Source organism: Talpa occidentalis, unplaced genomic scaffold (genome assembly GCF_014898055.3).
Source record: "Talpa occidentalis isolate TD23 unplaced genomic scaffold, MPIMG_talOcc4v2.1 talOcc4.6, whole genome shotgun sequence".
In the NCBI taxonomy this organism is placed as follows: Eukaryota; Metazoa; Chordata; class Mammalia; order Eulipotyphla; family Talpidae; genus Talpa; species Talpa occidentalis.
The window spans coordinates 65,868,137-65,887,796 of record NW_023604972.1 but is presented as its reverse complement, the minus strand read 5'-3'; the positions used below and the strand labels follow the sequence as shown (position 1 = coordinate 65,887,796).

The window sequence follows — 19,660 nt, the reverse complement described above, 5'->3', positions numbered from 1 at the left end:
CCCGCCCCTCCCTCCCTCCCCCCCGTATTGTGCCTTTGGTTTATAGTTGCTTGTTGATTTTGATTTTTACTTTATTAGATTAGTTTTTTTCCTGGTCCCTTATTTAGGTTTTCTAAATTCCTGCTATGAGTGAGACCATCCAGTATTTTTCCTTTTCTTTCTGGCTTATTTCGCTGAGCATGATCCCTTTCAGCTCCATCCTGTTGCTGCAAATTGCATGAGTTTATCTTTTTTGATTGGTGAGTAAATATTCTATTGTGTATATGTACTGCATCTTCTTGATCCAGTCATCTATTTTTGGGCATTTGGATTGTTTCCATAGCTTAGCTATTACAAATCAAAACTACAATGAGATACGAGGATGTGGAGAAAAAAGGAACTCTGGTCCTGCACTGCTGGTGGGAGTGCAAACTGGTCCAACTACTGTGGAAAGCTGTGTGGAGATTCCTCAACCTGCTAAAGATGGAGATTCCATATGATCCAGCAATTCCACTCCTAGCTATTTACCCAAAGGACACAGAAACATTAATTCAAAAGGGCACCTCCACCCTATGTTTATAGTAGCACTATTTATAATCGCTAAGCTATTGGCTGTTTTAACCTAGTCTTATATCTAGCCAGTTACTCTGCTGTGACTAGGGCTCTTCATTAAATGTGAAACATCACAGATTTGGTATTTACTTGTGAGACCAAAGTGTTTGTTACTGGAAGCCTTAGACCTCGACCTTGCTTGGCTCACCTTCCTGCAAAACCTGGCCAGCCAATTACCAGTGAGAAACATCCTCAACCCTGCAGTGACTTTTGGGCCACTACTCCAGAACCAGCTGAGACCTGATGGCCATGGAAAGGCAGATGCAGAAGACCTGACCTAGAAGTCTCCAAGGATTCATTAGTATGCTAAAATGCACACCCCTGGCCAGAGACTTAAGGTGCTAATGAGATATGGGAAATGGGAGTCACATAACCCATCTGTGCTTGCCCCAGTGTAGCCCAGCTTAAACCCCCACTACTCCTAGTCCACAGTGTAGCTGAAGGCAGTTGCAGTCCTTTTCCTATTGTGTGGTTCACAGTAAATGTTTCTTACTTGTTATATTAGCTCTTTCAAATTTGTGGGGGAATTGATTAGTGGAAACCAGACCCTTCGGAATCTGTAACAGAAGGTCAGATGGACCTTTAGCTGATAACACAATTATTAGCTGTGTTATGGAATTAGAAATGTTTATTCAGAATATAAGCATGTAAAATATTATAAATGTCTCTGTATAAATAAATGGAGTTCTTTTTAAACATTTTTATATCAAACAACACAAAGTGGCTATTTTACAGAAACTAAAGGCATCTGGAACCATTTAAAGCATACAAGTGAAGAATAAAAAAATTACAAGGTATAGTACAGTTTTAAGTAGCAATTTTAAAGTGAGACTTTCAATATAAACAGTAGGACAGTACTGACAAATGCAAACACATAGTCATGTGTGCTTTAATTTAAACTGTACATTCAAGCAGATTCTAATCACAACATATTTAAAAGTAGCACATATTCAAATAATAGGAAACCTAAATCTCATGCAAAGTGAGTAAGTGTTGCCAGTATCTTTGAAAACTGATTAGAAATAGAGTGAACATGTTAGGTTCCAACAAAAGCAAATTAGGGGTTCTTTACTTGGCAGTTCTGACTAAGAGCACTATAAGTGAATACTATGAGTTCTACAAACAGAACATTTTTCTTGTACATGGATTTGATTTGCAAAAAAGTGCAAAAGTAAACGGTAGAGCAAGAACAACTAAGCAGGTCATTAGTGCAAATGAGGGGGATTTTGTATGTAGCTTACTCTGTTCTGTAGAGCAAATGTTTAAAATGTTCAGCAGATCAGTGATCATTATCCTGACAATGGAAAAATCAAGTACTTGGACATAGTTGTCATATCCAAGCAGTTGATGTTATTGAGACAGAAATGTCTTGGTCACATGCAGAATCTTGGAATGTAATAGAAATTTATCCAGTATAACTTAGCCAAAAATGTAATAGTTGTCTGTGAAACTGTCTTTCTCTACACAGGAATTAAACAAAACAAGAATGCATGAATAGTTGCTGTTCACCTTGTAACAACAACCTTTTCCATTTGTTGATATTTAACTGCTACTGAGTGCTCAGTGAAGCTGGTAACAGTAGTCAGCATTACATTAATTGATAATTCTGTTTCCACTTCTAAAAAGTGATTGGCAGTCTAAGGCAGATGTCATTTCGTTAATGATTACAAATATAGTTAGGAGATTCAGTTGTGTGAAACAAACCATCAGAAGGCCAAGGTTGTTCACTGACTTCAGCCTGGCCTATATAAACACAAGGTTTCATTGAACTAGAACAGGCTTTGGATAAAATTCAATAAGAACTGTGTTTGCAGTGAAAGAATAATTTTTGTTTCATAATAGATAACCGTTCTACAAAGGAGTACCCACCTTCTGAGCTCTAGAGAGTTTGCAGGCCTTATTGAAAGGGTGATTTGTTTTCTTGGATGGAGTTTTAGAAATTGTTTTCCAGGTTTTTTTTGTAGTGTTCTACTAATCTGTCTACTTTCTTCCCCAAGGGCAGGTGGGGGGAACTTAGCAATCTTGACTGTACCCCAATTAAATTAAATGCAGACCACCAGAGAATTTACTCCCGTTTTAACCTCTATATCCTACTTTTAGCTGTTTGCTGCACCTAGAAGTAGGTGCAGCTGTAAACTTAGTATTACTAGTATGATCTTTTCACTTTTGTTTCATGTGTAGACAGGATGAGACATACTCTCAGGCATTTGCAAATGGTTTAAAGCTTTATTGTAGTGTTATGATTTTCAGAAGTTGTGAATAAACATTTGGGTGTGTTGTGTGATGTCTTTTCATCACTTAAGAGCAGGACACACCAAACTTGAGAGCTTTAAGACAATTGGTAGAATTAGAAAGCGATTGCAGAATAACTCGTGGACCATAGAAAACATCTGTAGAAGGGAACAGGCACTGTGGCAGTTCAAATTGTTTCAAGTTTTATTTAGGGTAGTAAAATCCTTACTAGCTTTGTGCTGACAGCTTTAAAGAAACAGCCTATATGCTGTGATTTGCCTGCTTTTTTTGAGTAGTGGAACTTCAGGGCTCCAATTTAGAGTTCTCTGAGGTCCCTGTAAAGTATTGCTGGAGGCTCAGAGGAAGGTGGTAAAGTTCTTGCACCAAAAAGAGAATTAAGCAGTTATGTTTAACAACATGGGTATTAACGTCAGAGTCCTGATATGACATAGCAGATGAAACTGAATATGAAATAGTACTTAACCTGCATTGACTGGCAATCTGATCATACAAGGTGTAAAGGCATTTAAATGTGTAAATGTAAAGGCATTTAAATGTGATCATACAAGGTGTAAAGGCATTTAAACCTTGGGTATAAGTCTCAAAAGAAGGAATTTACTGCTTGGAAGCTGGTGTACATGGATTTTGGCAAAAGCCTGTATTGATGGCACTGCAGCTGTAGACAGAAGCGTCTTGCCTGTGATTTTGTGCCTCAATTCAGCCATGGGAAATAAACTCCAAGGGTACTGTCAAATCAGTTATTTCTTGCATATAAATCAGAGACTTAACTCTGAATAGAGAAGGTACTACACTGAGGAAACTAGAAGAAAACTGAAAAATATGGATGTCTGGATGGGTGTTTTAACTTTCATGTAAGTTAGAATCAAGATCATTGTTTATCTCAAATGGAGATGTTACTATAAACCAGGTCCTATTTAAAGAAAAGTTCAGGTAATTTAAAAGGAAAAGTATCCAGGTACTGCTGTTATTTAATCAGTACAGTTTTAGTTAGTCCCACAATTAGCATAACCAAATGGCTATTGGTTCACCTTAATGTACTTAAGGAATATTTGAAAAATACAAGGAAAGGAAATCAACTATTTAATGTTTTTTATTCTACACATTTAAAAAAGTAACAATTTTGCCAGGGAACGTTCTCACCCAGTCACCACATACTTAAAAGGATTAAGTTGATGCTCGGAATGAGGCCAGGTAGAATCAGTAATATTGAATCCTGTCATAGAGGAGCCAAGACCTGGGTCTAAGAGCTACATGACCCTAAAAGGGTGTGTTGGGTTCCTGTTCAATGTGGTGCAATAATGGTTGACTGGCCAGCAGATCAGATTTTTTAGTGTTGGTGAAAATGAAGAGCTGTGACTGGTTTCCCCCCTGTATATCCCAGTTTGCTCAGGAAAACACTAACCAAGCAAGCTGGAAAATAGGGAAAACCACAATTGTGTCACAAGTCATTTTTTTGAACATCTCAGCCAAAACATTTTTCTTGCGATGTGAAACTAGCCAAAGAGGAAAAATTAATTAACATAAATTACAAGTACCAACTTAAACTAAATAAGATTCAGACAAAACAAAACCAGTGGGCACTTTCACAGTGATTGAAGCTGATCCTTCTATCCTTTTCTTGGCATGGCCTTGTCTCATTACTGGCCTGAGAAAGAAGAGAGGTGGATTTGGGGACAGAACTGCTTTGCCCTCCCAGGTAGTAGGGTGTGTCCTTACACAACACAGAAGGCTGAAATGGGTCATGCTTTTTGAAAGGGAACTCTAATGCAGTGCCCTGGTCTTAAAGCAACATATTTCTCATAGATGACTGTGGAAGGATCTGCAGGCACTACAGAATAAATGTCAAGTGAGCCTTTAAAATATATCAGTGTAGGGGACCCACAGAAGACTTGTAGGAAAGTGAAGGGGTAAAATAGGGAAGGTTACAGTAAAAAGGAATAATGAATTTAAGATGGGAGACCTTGAAAGAATTTAGGTACAGTGGTCCTAGCTAATGTTCTCAACATTCTGATTAAAATCTAACCAGTTTAGGCACCGTATATGAACTAACATGTCTAGGGAGTATAAGGGGCCTCAACCATACCCTCATTCCCTCCCCTTTATGATGTCAGAATCACTTCTTGAATTGGTGGTTCAGTAACAATCTCTAAATTAGGATTGGTCTGAAAAACCCTTAGATCCACTCAGTGCCTAACCATGTAGCCTCTTGTTCTTAAGAGGCAGGTCCAGAACTACATATGTTCTCATGTGACTGGCCTTTGATTCGTTCAGAACAGCATTTGTATATTGCTCTGGGCTAAGTACTTGCCTGCTCTTGAAGTTTAGTTCCACTACACACGCCACCAACAGGATTCTCTCAGCGCTAAGACCTAGTGTCAAATGAGGGCCAGTGGAATGGGATAGTACCAGCAAACCTGGGTTGCTAAGAGCAGTGAAAGTTTTTATTCCTCCTACAGACCTGTTCAGGCATCGCTGTGGTTAAGCTTCCATGGGCAGAACTCTGGTGCTCTACTGTAGGTACGGTATCTGGGACAGAAAGTAACCCATGCACCATTCTTCTTTAAACTCTCCACCCCTCTTATGGATAGCCTGTATCTTAGTCTAGGTATTTGAAATTCAAAGTCAGCTGCAATAAGCAAACCAGTAGTTCTCCATGCTGGAGACACACACCCTTGTGTGTGTGAGAGTTTTCCCATGAAAAAGAAATTAAGGGTGCTAAAGATAAGGTCATTGGCTACCAAAAAGAGAAGAATGGAAAATCTTAATAAACAAATGCCTGGGACACCACTGAAGTACCACCTCCAAACAGAAAAGGAGGGAAAGGCACAAAGCCAGAGCTGGAAGCAGAAGCAGGGTCTGCTGAACATGGTGCGCAGCGGCCACAGCTCTGTAGCAGGAGCTCTACCTGCAGTCAACGCAGCATCGCCAGGACCACTTGCCCCTGGGCTTGAGTCATAGCACTCTGTTGTCTCAGGGCTGACCTACCACTAACTTCCCTCAATCTCCCCACAGGTCCTCTATCCCTTGACCCTCTCCCTGGTGACCTGTTGTAGATTAGTGTCCATGGGCAGAACTTTGGTGCCAGTGCCAGTTAAAGTGAAGTCTCATTGGTGTGTGGCCTTGAGTTCTCCTCCTCCAGCAGAGCTATTCTTTGCTTGAGCATCCTCACTTGGGTTTCATGTCTCTCCACCATGGCCATCATCTGAGACTCCAACTTCTTCAATTTGTTTTGATGCTTCTTCTTGGCTTTCTCATAGGCAGCCACCAGGTTGCTTTTTGGAATAGAGGAAAATGAGAATGAAGATTCATCTTAGCATCCTGTCCTATCCCCTGGGTAACCAGATCCAGAGAGCACCACTAAAAACAGGTCACTCAGACTCTTGAGTAAGAACCTAAAGTCATCCTTTTTCTTGCAACTACTGATCTGTGAAGCTGGGTTTTACAACTATATTTCAAAACAATATATGCCTGTAAAAGCAGATGTGAAAATCTAGCCGTCTATTAAATCAGATGTGATTTATAGAATTGTATAAACAGTGCCACTCTTTATTTTTAGAAGTTATTTTTAATAAAAATGTCATTTGTATTACATGTAGTAAATTTATTTTGTAAACAAATAAAAACTAAAAAAATGTGTCTGTGTTTTAGTATAATAAAGTCTTCAATTTTTGTTGAGTGTAAAGGGGTCCTGAATCTGAAAAGTTTGAGACTGTTCTTTTAAAATAGTGCTTCCTAAGGTGTTCGTTCCATTGGATATTAAATGTTCAAGTGAAAGGTGCTCTGGCCAATTTTGTTAGGAAAATATTGGCTTAAACACTCACTCTGTTTGTATTATGACTTCTCAGAACCATCGCTATATAAAATATTGAAAGTAACATGGCATGCTGCGTTTCTGGGCCGAAGAACTCATCTTCCCCACTAAGTATTTAAGTGTCTGTTGATCAATCTGGAAATCATGTCCTAGGAATGACCAGGCCCTAAAGGGGGCAGTTGAGGACTCTATTATATAGAGTTGGTTCCCAGGAAACATGAAAACATCCTTACTGGTGTATGAGTACAAGTACCACCCTCAAATGGAGATTGTACCTGTTGGCTCGCTTTAGGTCATTAACAAACTCTGCTGACTGCTGATGTCGAATTTCACTGCTCTTGGTGAGTCTTTCCAAGGCACTGACCAATTCTTGAACTTTGATCTTCAACTTCTTCTCACTATATCAAGGAGAGACAAAGATGCCATGAACAACTTGACGATAGTGGCAGTGACTGTTGCATTAGAAGTGGTAGCAGAGGGGAGGGAGATTTAACTTACCAAGTCAAAAGGCAAGGAAAAGGAAATAGGTAGACATGAGACTACTTGCACTGCTGGACACCACCACACCACTGCATCTTACAGGCCTGTTTGAGCCTGCTTCCTGTAATGATGAGGGCACTTCAGAGACCCAGTATATGGCACAAGCCAGGAAGCTGTTTCTGGCCTGAATCAATCTAGAAATTCCTTTATGTAGTGGGCATATCAGATGCTCAGTAAAGAGTGGAATCTGACCACAAAATCCTGAACGGCTTCTTCCAAGTATCTTAGGCATCTCCTAAACCACCTGAGGAGTCTAGAAGAGAAGCTTCTGGTTTTGGTGGCCTTCCTTGGACTAGTCCCTACTCGTTAAAATCAGCAGTATCCCACCTTAAAGAGAAACACAAGGTGGGTAGTGGTGGAAGGAGTGGAATTGTTCTCATTTTAGAGGTCTTTGTCAAGTGGAAAGGATGAGTTCTACGAATGTCATTTTTGCAAGAATAACCACAAATCTAAATGTATTCAGCTGATCGAATCTAACAACAGGAGAAAGCTAAACACCAAACTCGAAGATTAACTTACAGAAGAGGGATGATGGAAGGCTTTCATTTTTCCATGTTACTTTTGTATTGCTTGAAATGTTTGTATACTTTTTTGTAAAGTATTTGAGATGGAGCCTAAGCTGTTCTTCCAGTAGGACAGGTGTGGGAGGATTTTCAGATGCCCCCTTCCTGACTTATATTTCACATATCTTTCACATGCTTGCCCTCAGTTACTGTAAATGCAAGTCAGGCTTTCCAAATTGATTAATAAATACAGGAATTACAACACAACAATCCAGACCTGCTTCTTAACATTAAGGGTAGAGGCGGAAAGTTGTTTAGGTGTCTTTGGGAGGTGGTTCCCTTCCCACCCTCAGCCTTCTAGGCAGACTTGTCAGCTGAGGGGAAATCAGTAGAGCAGGAAAGATTTTTTTTTCTTCCCTCTGCCAAAAAAGAACAGGGAAGGGTTTTTTGTTTGGATTCTTTTATCTTTTGTTGTAAAACTGATTAATAGTGCAAAGAGAAGAAAGGTTGAAGAGAATTTAAAAGGTCACAGTGAACTCTTCACAACAACATAAAAAGCAATATCATTCCTCCCAATTACATCAGCAACCCAACCAGCCCACTGGCAGAAGCATATAGAACTCCCTGACCAGTTCAAAATAAAGGGCTTCCCACTCCAGCACCCAGCCCTGGGAAACCAGAGGGAAATTTCTGGACAACCCAGGAGTCAGGAGAGGCTCTCATAGACTTCTAACTGCAATTGGGACTCGGGGGGAGCCACATCTGGGAGCTGAGTCTCAGGAAAGCAGGTGGGATGGAACTGTTGTACACACTGCACAATAAAACTAGGCTATTACTATAGAGATAAGGCCAAACCTCAAACCTAAAACGTGGGTTACTTTACCTGTTTTTGAGTGAGGCAAATGCCTGCAGCAAGTGTCACACAGGACAAAGCCAAGCAGGTCTGTTGCTCACCTGGACTGACACAAACACTAAATACTGTGAAGTAACAACTCTAGGCTTGCCAAGGTGGCAGCCTCTGGCCATCGGTAGCCATTTTGCATGTGAAATGTGGCTTATTGTAAGGGAAATGGGTTAAATCAGGCTCTTTTTTTGCCCCCTCATCCCCAACCTCCACAAGGGATAACATGTTTTTGCAAAAGGCACTTGGGAACAAGAGCACTGGGCACCTGTGATTGAGTGCTGGGTCCCAGAAGCCAGAGAGCATGGGGTGTGTGCACATATTTTAAATATGGATACCTGGGCTGAGAAGTGAGTGAGAAGCCAGAGTGGAGATTGTGTGCAGGAAGGTGGGACTGGGAGGCTGGGAGATTCTGTTGCTGCCTGCCTCCCTGCCTGCTGGTCTGACCTTCGTGTACCAGGTCCCCTGCTGCAGCATTAAAGGCCTGTAAGATTTGCATAAGGCTCCAAGACTCCTTTTCCATTTGCCAAATCAACAGTGAATCTGCCCAGCCTGGAGCTGATCCCCCTACACTGGTTCATTGTAAAGTAGACATGAATTTGAAGACAATATGGAAAAGAGAATGTAAGAATCAGTGATTTTTTTTTTTTACATTTTCATGTTATAATTTGGATATTTGGGGCTAAAGTTAATTTTGCCTGTGTTTAATAATATTTGATGTGACTGCTAGAAAATTACACATGGCTTATATTTGTTTCTCTTGTGTTATGTGCAGATGGCACATGTTTAGAGTAATAGTACCATGTGTTTTCCTTGGATTTTGATTCAGGTTTGGATTTAGGGTTGGGATTGAGAACCAAGTGATTTTTATCAGGCAAATTTGGGAAGCACCAATAAAATGAAAGTGTTCTTCACCTGAGTGTTCTTCATATGTAGCTAACTTCCGTGGTCTTGAATTTACATGCACAATTGCTGGCCAAAGCATATTTTCCTGAAGTCTTCAGCCTTCCTCAGAACCTCAAAGGATTTTGAAAAAGATTTGGAACTTAAGTCCACTAATTCATGTGTAAGGTAAATGAATCAGGCTTTTTATGCCACTAGCCTCTGTGGCTATGTAGGATAAGGAAAAATGTCAGGCTTTTCTGCCCTCCCGCCATCAGGATAGATGATGGATCCTGGCAGTCCTGAATGCATGCCTGATGGCGGGCACCTGGAGTAGGGTGTGGGCATAGGTAGATGGGCAGCGTCACGGGGATGCCAGTAGAAGCCAAAGAGAAGCCAAGAAAGAGCAGAGAGAACGCCGGAGAGTGGAGTGAAGACTTGCTGGGGGCTGGGAGGCCTGCCAGCCTCCCGGCCCCCCAGCACCCCTGCCTGCTGTGTACCGGGTATATCCCAATAAAAAGACCTGCAAAAAGCCACTAAGGACTCTGACTCCTGCTTCACTCGGTCTGCATGGGATCAGAAAACCTGCACAGTGTCCATTCCTGCCCTTACAGGCTATCACCTGCGAGCTTGTCATGTTAATGTGGGAGCATGCACCTGAGCCTAGAGGTGGGGATAAAAGCAGTGGCAGCAGGAGCAGGAGGATGAGCAGTGTGACTATAGCATAAGCAAGATCACACGAGAATGCCAAAGAAAGATGGTAAAGATTCAAGGGGGCTGGGAGCCAGCCCCTCTGCTTGGCTTTTGCCTGCCTTCTTGCTTGCCAGCCTCCCTGCCTGATGTGTCTGTGTACCTGGTTCCCTGAGTGAGCATCAAAGCTTGACAGATCTACTGAGTGCTCTGGGACTCTCTTCATCCATCTGCTTGAGTTGATAATGAACCTTTCCTGTGCATGCTGGGGTTACACTATGTTACTTTGGAACCTACACTGTCATGTTCTGTTCCTTCTAGTTTCTAATTAAAATTTGGGCTTCAGTTAAGGAAGAATGTGTATGGTTTGTTCAGATAAGGCTAAATGAGCACTTTCTAAGGCTCACATAGATGAGAAAGTAAAAATTAAACAACATACATTCCATTTGCCTGCTTACTAATAAGCATTTTGAAATGCTGATATTCTTTTCTGGAATACCCAGAACCACATACTCCCTTCCTTTCTTACACCGAGCTGTATGGGCACTTGCCTACTTATCAAGTGAAAACAAGGCCATGCTGGGTTATACCATTACAAGGAAAACCCAGGTCACCAGCACATACAAGGATGTCTGTTTCAGGTCTTCTCACTCCTCCAAACATGAAGGTTGTTCCTGGCCACAAAAATGTCCTATGAATCTTACTCGAATCACATAGGGAGTGTTTTGTTTTTTTTTTTCTTTGAAACTATTTTAAGCAGTTGCATCTACAGGGAATTTAAGAGATTGTCTCATGGCAGGAGTATGCCAGTCAGTGATGGTAAAACCAGGGTGGCTGCCAGCAAGCAGGGTAGGCTGCAGATATGTGGCGAGGCTCTCTGTGTGATGCGGTCAGCTTGCCAGCGGTCTGGAAGGAAGGTTCTCAATTAGGGGAAGCACTGTCATCACAAAATCCAAATGAGGAGCTGGGTGGTGGAGGGGAGAGTCCGCAGGTTAAGAGCTAGTTTTGATGAGGTGGTGACTGACTCTGCAGTCAGGAAACTTTCTAGAGGAGCTGCAATCAGACTCCTCTGCAGGGAGTTGCCACGTTATAGTCACGGGCTAGGATTCCTTAGTGATTGCTCATCCTACAGAATTCGTCTTTGAGAGTATTGTCTGCACATGTGGTTCTTGGCCTCACTTTTCACTTTATTTTTTAACCCCAGCCGTACTCTCTGAAACTGCTCACTGAGACTAATGACCTCAGCATGGCCACATCCAAAGGTCCCTCTGTCCTTACCTTGCCTGTGGGCACAGCTCTTCACTCCTGAGTGCCTGGATTTCATCCATTTCATGATCCATTCCTCTGACTTCATTATTGATATAACACTCCCCTAAGGACTAGGAGTTATTTAGAATGTGGGATATGAATACATTTTATAGCCTACACTTTCTAAATTGAGTCTTTCTTCCCATTTATTTTCCTAAAGATGACTTACATGTTAAAAACTTCCAAATCTTTACCTCCAGGTCTTCCCTCAGATCCTGGAATTGTCTATTTGACTATGAACTTAACAGGCATCTTCAGTTGAACATGTTCAAAGCAGGACTTTGGATATGACCTCCCCAAACCTTTCTCCAGCCCTGTCAGCTGATGGCTTCCTTCAGCTATTCTTACCTGGTCCCTGTCCCTAGTCTTCCACAGTTATTCAACACAAACCGATTCACCAAATCTCATCTTTCCCTTTCAGCCAACACACGGTCTGTGTGGCCATCATGTCTTACCTGGACAACCTGAGTCCCCTACTAGGTTCTCTGCTTCACTCTGCACTCTCTAATCTGGTTTTCACAGAGCAGTCATTTTTTAATATGACAAATAAGATCACATCACTGCCTTCCACCTGCACTTAGAACAGTCTAGCAGCATGCCTGAGAGTGGACTCACCCAGGCATCTGCCACCCAGCAGGTGTGTGCTGGGGCCCCAACAGGATAGACAAGTGAGCTGTCTCTGCTGAACAGACAGGCTGTGGGACTAAGGGTGAGGTATCCCCAGATAAGGATGCCCTCCAGATATTAGGTTTGATTGAGGCTGTATTTTTCAGCAGCAACAGGATGGTACAATCTTTTTGGTCCAGACTTTCCAAAACATGTTTCTAGCCAAGAATAGTCACGTTCACGTTCAGTGTTCCCAGGCAGACCTGCCTCTGCCTGCACTGGGGCACTCCTTACTTGTCTGCCTGAGTTCCAGGTAAAGCTTTCACTTTGAGCTTTTGTAACATGAAGGAAACAGTGGAACGCCAAAGTAATCTAGTTACCCAAGCAGTGCCTGCCAACCCCTTGGATGAGAGTCAGTCTTTACCTGTGAGCTTCTAGGTACTGGTCTTGGAGTTTAGCAACTTATTTATGTGACAGTGTACTCAGAGGCATACTTGGTACTCCATTATGCTCATCAGATCCATGTGCATCTATGGAATTCTAAACACATCTTCCATTGCTTAATTGCTATGACAAGTCAATCAAATACAAATATCAACAAGTTTAATGAAAAGTGCCTTTTAAAATAATGGTCCTACTAATAAAATAGTGAATATTCTGTTGCTTGTTTGCTCAGTGGAGGCTCCAAATATGAAAGGACTCTACCCAGTTCCTTCTTCATTCTAGTTGTAGGGCTCAATAGCAGTATTAATCCATAATTGCTAAAATCTGGGTCAACTGGTGGTATCTTTCTTCCCCTTCTAGCCAGATGTTTTCTATAAGTTGGAATACTTCTGGAGCTGGGCAGATAGTTTTGGAGCCCCAGCCTGAATTTGAGCTCCGAGAAGGCTGGCTGTGGACTGTTAAAAGGCACTCCTAACAACAAGTGGTCTTCAGGTCACTGAAGGGAATGAGTGGTCAGTGGCACTGGGAACTCTGAGGAGAGCAGGAAGGTACATAGTTGAGGTGACTTAGAAGGTGAGTGGTCTACTGGAGCAGGATGGCCACAGGTTGAGAGAGAAGGGGATAAAGTGGAGGGCATGCTCAGAAAGAGGAATTGTTCAGAATGTCTGGACTACAGATTGTATAGTGAGGAAACAGTTTAGTAGGGAGGGGCTAAGGATTTAAAGACCTACATATAATCTTGAATGCCAAGCCATGGAAGATATTTCTGCAGAGAATCTAGTCAGAAGTGTGTTTTAAGTGATTCTGGTGGTGGAACATGAGGTGAGATTGACAGCAGAATGATCTAGAAGGTGCTACTCCAAGAGTTCGGAGGAGTGAGGAGAACTCAGAGAAGCTACTTCAGATGGAAAGGGATGGGTGGGACTTTAAGAGGTAAAAAACAACATAAGCTGCTGATAAGAAGTAGGAGAAACTTCGAAGTTGTAACCCTAGGCCATTAGAAGAATATTTTTTATATATATAGACATTCTGAAGAGGCAAATTTCAAAAGGCAGGAAGAACCAATTTCTGCTTGGGAGGGTTGGCTACACAACCCTATCTAAGTACAAAGAAGAATCACTTCTGCAAATCCCCTTCCTTAAGTGCACTTTTATAGTTTATGTCTTTGGTGGAAAAGTTACACATTTAAATTTTACCTGGTCCAAGAGCAAGAAAGACATCTGAGGTGGGAGTTTTGCAGCACACCGGCTGTGTAGGCATCTATAAAAACAAGGTGCCCTGACAAAAATGCTCATCCTGTGCAAGACTGAAAACCTGGTCATGCACATGGGGTTTATGGCAAAACCAGAGCCAACTAACTGCAATACATTTTCATGGGAATGGATTCAGACCAGATGGGGTTTTATCATAAGTGTGTAACTGCATAGAGTCCCGGTTTTGTTCCAAACAGCCAAAGGTAGGGAAGGCACACTGTGAGTTTGGAGGCCTGAGTTCTCTGAGGCTGACACTAGGTTGGGTGGGGGTGAGGCTGGGGCATCCTGATCTAGAGCCAGCAGGTGAAATGTGTGCCAGCAAGCTCCTCCGGGAGGCAGCGGATTTTCCTCTCTTGCTTGCTCCCTGTTCCATGTCTATACCTGCTCTTTTCAGTCCGGATACCCAGGCCCATGACTTTGTTGTCTGCAAAGTATTTTTCCATTTTCAAGGGGGGAGTATTTCAGAAAATTCCCTCAAATGCCTTGACCCATTAACACAGCAATGATTTAATACTGTCAGAGAAGTTGTTGGTTTCCATTTGATGTTTTTTTTTTGAAAGATTTATTTATTTATACAAGCACTGGGGTACAAACCAGAGGTGTGGGAGGGTGAGAGGATTCATCAGAGACAGAGCGGGGAACAGAACAGGTAGATGGACCAAAATACACTGCTGCGCAGAGCAATGGGCACAACAGGAGAGGTCTGCTGCACCATGTAGGCTGTTCCCTGGCCAGCCAGAAATCGAACCCATGCTGCAGAGGCTGCGGACAGCTTCACAGCGCTGCTCTTAACCCGCTGCGCCATGGGGGAGGCCCTCCATTTGATGTTTTAAAATAAAGAGATCTCCAAACCTCAGCCCTCAGGTGTCTGTATTATATACCCTTATGAAATGATTATTCTAGTTTCTAAGCTGCATTTACAGCATAATTCCATTATTTTTCTTTTTCCTGTAGTCTTGTGGGAGCTTCCTTATCTCCTTATATCTAGGTCTTGATTAGAAGTCCATGCTAACCAGTTTAAGATTGGTTATTAAAAATCTGTTGTGACCAAAATAACAAATAATATCTCTTTATGTTTAGTCAGCAGAACCTGCATCCTATTTTTGCCTGAGAAGGACTATGAGGTTTGGGAAATTTCAAAAATGGATGGGCTTAGCTTACAGATACAATATCCAAATTAGAAGCAGGGAGTGAGTTTGCACCTGGAGGTGAAGGCACAGTCACATGGTTCAGGTCTGCTCAGAGTACTTACCTAGTTGCCATTCTTTCCCCACTGCAAGCAAAGCAATTACAATTTAACCACAAGCACCAATTTAACCATAGGCACTGGCAGTGTAAAAACAAGAAAGGAAAGATAAAAGTGAGGGTGAGTGAGTCAGGAGGGGGGGAAAGCTCCCCACAAGCAATCTGCCTTCAGCTTGGAGGCCACATAATATAAGCAACCCCACTGGATGGAGACAGCTGACTGGGAGTATATGGAACCTTTCACTCTACCCTAAATATCCAGAAAAGACAGGATATGTAATTTTTAAAAATCCCCACGCATGTTAGCAAGCATGGAGAACTCTTGGCATACCAGACACCATTAGCAAAAAGATACAAAGTAAAGGGGCAGATTTTTATCCTTCCTGAAAAAGGAAACCACAGCTCAAAATACTCAGAGAGCTGCTACAAAAAGAAACAGGCCGGCCTCCCCTGGTGGCACAGCAGGTTGACGGCAGTGCTGTGAAGCTGTCCACAGCCTCTGCAGCATGGGTTGGATCCCAGCTGGCCAGCGAGGGTCCCACATGGTGTGGCAGACCTCTCCTGTCTCGCCTGCTGCTCTCCTCAGCAGTGTGTTTCGTCAGTCTGCCTGTTCTGTTCCTCGCTCTGTCTCTGGTGAAACCTCTCACCCTCCTGCGCATCTGGACTGTACCCCGGTTCTTGTATAAATAAATAAATAAATCTTAAAAAAAAAAAAACAAATACAAAAACAAAGAGAAACTCTTATGTTTTAAAAAAAATTTTTTAAAAAAAAAAAGAAACAGGGGCTTCAGAGATGGCCCAACCAGAGGTGCTGGACATCAGAACAGGAGCCAGATGCTCAGGACAGACTCGCAACTCAGACAACTGTGTTCAGCCAGGAGGAAGCCTAGAAGGTGAGTTTGTGAGCCAAAACCAAGAAAGAACCATGGAGTTCTAAAAAGAATTTTTATGTGAGGAAAGTTAATACAGCTGAGAAAATAAAACTTTAGAAGATACATAGTAAATATTCTCAGAGAGATGTAAGAAGATATCATATCATATCATTAAAAAGAGATGCTAGATTTCATCACCAAAATAAACTCAACATGTAAGACAAACACCACAGTGTTTGTCTATAGCTAAAGAACAAACTAGTGAGCTAAAGAGTCTCTCTAGAATTGTCCAGTAGGCAGTCCAGCCATCTATGGTTCTTGAGCACAATTTTGTTGGTTTGGATTTGAAATGTGCTTTAAATGAGAAATACATGTCAGATCTTGAAAATGTAGTATAAGAAGATAAACTATCTCATTAATATATCTTTTAAAAATGTTGATTATAAGGTAAATGATATTTTGGATACACTGAATTAAGTAAAATAAGTCAGATAAATAATTGATGAGGATTTAACTGTTTCTTTTTACTTTTTTAATTTGGCTAATAGAAAGTCTAAAATTATGTGTGGGCCTCCCCGGTGGCGCAGCGGTTGAGCGCTGGGTTGGGAAGCTGCCCGTGGCCTTTGCAGCGCCGGTTCAATCCCTGGCTGCTCCCCGGCCACCAGAGGAGGGTCCCACATGGCGCAGACCTCTCCTGCCGCCCGCTGCTCCCCTCAGCAGTGTACTTCGCTTCTGCCTGCTCTGCTCCTTGCTCTGGTGAATTCTCTCACCCTCCCGCGCTTCTGACTGTACCCAGTGCATGTATAAACAAGCAAACAAACAAATAAATAAATAAATAAAACATGCCTCTATAAAAAATAAAAAAAAAAAATTAAAAAAAAATAAAATAAAATTATGTGTAATTTGCATTACCTTTCTATGGGACAGAACGGAGTGCTTAAGAATGGTAAAATATGAAAAGTGAAGTTATGGGACACATCTAGATGAGTCACATCTTGGTGTCCTTGCAAGAGAGAAAGAAAGGAGGTGAAGAAACACTGAACTGACAGGAAACATGGAGAACTGAACACAGGTGTTCTGAATGGGAAAGCACCCCGCCGATGCTGGAAACAAGGGAAAGATGCCAGTTTTGATTACTACCATTGATCACTGTCCTGAAGGTTCTTGGCAACACAATACCACAACGAAAAAGGAAAGCTACTTCGGGCCTTCCTGTGGCGCAGTGGTTGAGCGCTGGGTTGCGAAGCTGCTACAGTGCCGGTTCGATCCCCGGCTGCTCCCCGGCCACCGGAGGAGGGTCCCACATGGTGCGCAGACCTCTCCTGCCGCCCGCTGCTGCCCTCAGCAGTGTACCTCGGTCCTTCTGCCTGCTCTGCTCCCCGCTCTGGCTCTGGTGAATTCTCTCACCCTCCCACGCTTCTGACTGTACCCAGTGCTTGTATAAATAAATAATTAAATCTTAAAAAAAAAAAAAAAAAAAAAGGAAAGCTACTTCTATTTGCAGGAGAGATGACTGCTTCTGTACCCCCTGCCATTCCCCTTGAAGCCTGGGCACCAACAAACTTCTCCAGTCTATGCCCCAAGGCCCAGGCAAAAGAAGCAAATGTCAGCCCTTCCTTCTGCCCAGGTAGGGCTGGAATGATCCACGAAGAGTGAACATGAGCAGCCAAAAGCACAGAATGAAGCCATCATCCCTAGAATAAATGCTCGTGAGTGGAAGGAAGGGTGCTTACCGACGGATGGCATTAGCAAACTCTGCAGCCAGCTCACTGTCGTTGCATGTTGTCCTCATTTCAGCCAGGGACAAAGTTGGGGAGGCAGCGTCAGCACAGTCCTGAGAACAGCAAGCACACACTTGTTAGCCTGGGTCCAAGACTGAGAACACTGGGCAATACATCGCAGGTGACTGGAGCAAGGACCATCAACAAGCGCTGCCTGCCTTGAACCTGCAGCCTCCCAGCTGGGCGTGGGCAGCGACACTGCAGAGAGTGCTGAGTGCCTAGGGAACTGCGTGTGGGTCTAAGCACCACATATATTCACATATTTTATCATTGTGTCATTATGGGGCAGCTGCTTCACTGTCCGCGTTTCACCAAGGAGAGAACTAAAGCACAGGTACAGGACACGTGCCAAGTCACCAGTGAGGACACATGGGATCAGGAGTCAGACTCAGGTCGGCTGCTTCAGACGGGAGACCTCTTCACTCAGCAAAAACTCTAGTTACTCACAAAATACACCGCGTGTCCCTGCCCCTATCCCACTTCTCCTTGGGAGAACACTATCTTCTCTAGCTTTAGGAGGTATAGTGGGTTTGGTGTGGGCATCTAGAAAACCCAGGAAGGAGATGGACAAGTGCAGACCCACCAAGGTCTTCGCATGAGGTTGGAAGCTTGACACTAGCTAAATATCCTCTTGTTTACACATGAGGAAACATAAGAGCCAGAACTCTTGAAGCCTGAATCCAATGAACACTCTTCGGATACCAGTGATGCACCAGCAGAGCACTCCACTTTCTCTGTGCCTGGACGGAGCACAGAGCTGCACTGAGTAATAAAGTGGCTAGGGCAGGCTCTCATCTGATAATTTTCTGAACAGTCCTATACCAAGAATCTACCACACCCCGGCCAGAGAGTAAAAGGTGTGTGATCTGTCACATGAGAGTGAAAGTAATTGGAAAGTCATGTGAAGACAGTCTGAGAGGTACAGGCAGCATGAATCAGAGCTAGGGGTCTAGATGAGGGAGGGCACAGTCTCCCTCAACCCCTCTGACCTGGGGGGTTCGTCTCAAGCAGTCACATCTGAACCCCCTTCCCTTTATCATGCCCACCACCTGCAGCTCTTTCCCTGTATGCCAACTTCCAAGTAATGTTAACAATTCATGAGATTTAAGGACAGAGACTTCTTTATCCCACCTGCCTCTCACTGAACATGTTTGGTAATATCTATTGCATAGAGATAATAGCTACCAAAATCTAATGCAATGTGGATAAAATTTTTTGCTGCAGAGAAGTTTTTAAGTAGGGATGGCTATATCCTGTGGAGCAAGAATGAATGTTCTAGATCCAAATTTTTGCTGCTATCTGTTTTGTTAGGGTCCACAGGTTAAGAATTAGAACAATATCTTTTTGATGTATAGAAATCATATGTAATTCAAATTCCTTTGTCCATAGATAGTTATGAAATACAGCCATGCCCATTTGTATTATAGTCTGCTTTCATACTCTAATTCTGTAACAGCAAATTTGAGTAGTTATGTCTGTCCATGTGTCCCAAAGAATGCTAAAAAATTGACTGACTGGCTTTTTACCATTTGCCTCATCTACCAAAAAATAAGATCAAATAAACATCCCAGAATAGAGATTTCACTGAAATACTACATGGATCTAATATTTGAAAGACACGGAAATCAGTGTATTCTAATTTCACCACCTGAACTGAACAACACAAAGCACACTTAAAAAGCTTCTTACACTGGTGTAAAAATATTTTTAAATCATCTGACCAAATTACCTGTCCCACCAGAGATTTCTGTATTTTGAAGTCATTCCATAAAACATGTTGCTTCCCAAGTAAAAATAAATTCTGAGAACTAGCAGTTCATGGGTCTTTTGGTAAGATGCTGGCACGTTCATTTCCACCACACCCTAAGAGTTTGCACCCACAAACACTGGAGCTCTGTCTCTCAGACTCTGTCCCCAAGTGACCACTGACAAACTTGAAAGTCTATATAAAAATCTTAAGATATTTGCATGGAATGGAAA

The 19,660-nt window shown here is 42.5% G+C and overlaps 1 protein-coding gene across 2 annotated transcripts in view; it reads right to left on the bottom strand.

Annotated features, from left to right (window-relative positions):
- Positions 1-1,188: 1,188 nt before the first annotated feature.
- Positions 1,189-19,660, bottom strand: part of MCC (MCC regulator of WNT signaling pathway) — a 336,988-nt gene continuing 318,516 nt past the window's right edge. For both annotated transcript variants that reach the window (XM_054688299.1, XM_054688300.1), the window contains 3 exons: positions 17,633-17,733; positions 6,931-7,053; positions 1,189-6,116 (listed from right to left, as the gene is read on the bottom strand). In XM_054688299.1, the coding sequence (XP_054544274.1) occupies positions 5,936-6,116; positions 6,931-7,053; positions 17,633-17,733 (405 nt within the window). In that variant the 3' untranslated portion in view covers positions 1,189-5,935. The remainder of the gene's footprint in view (positions 6,117-6,930; positions 7,054-17,632; positions 17,734-19,660) is intronic.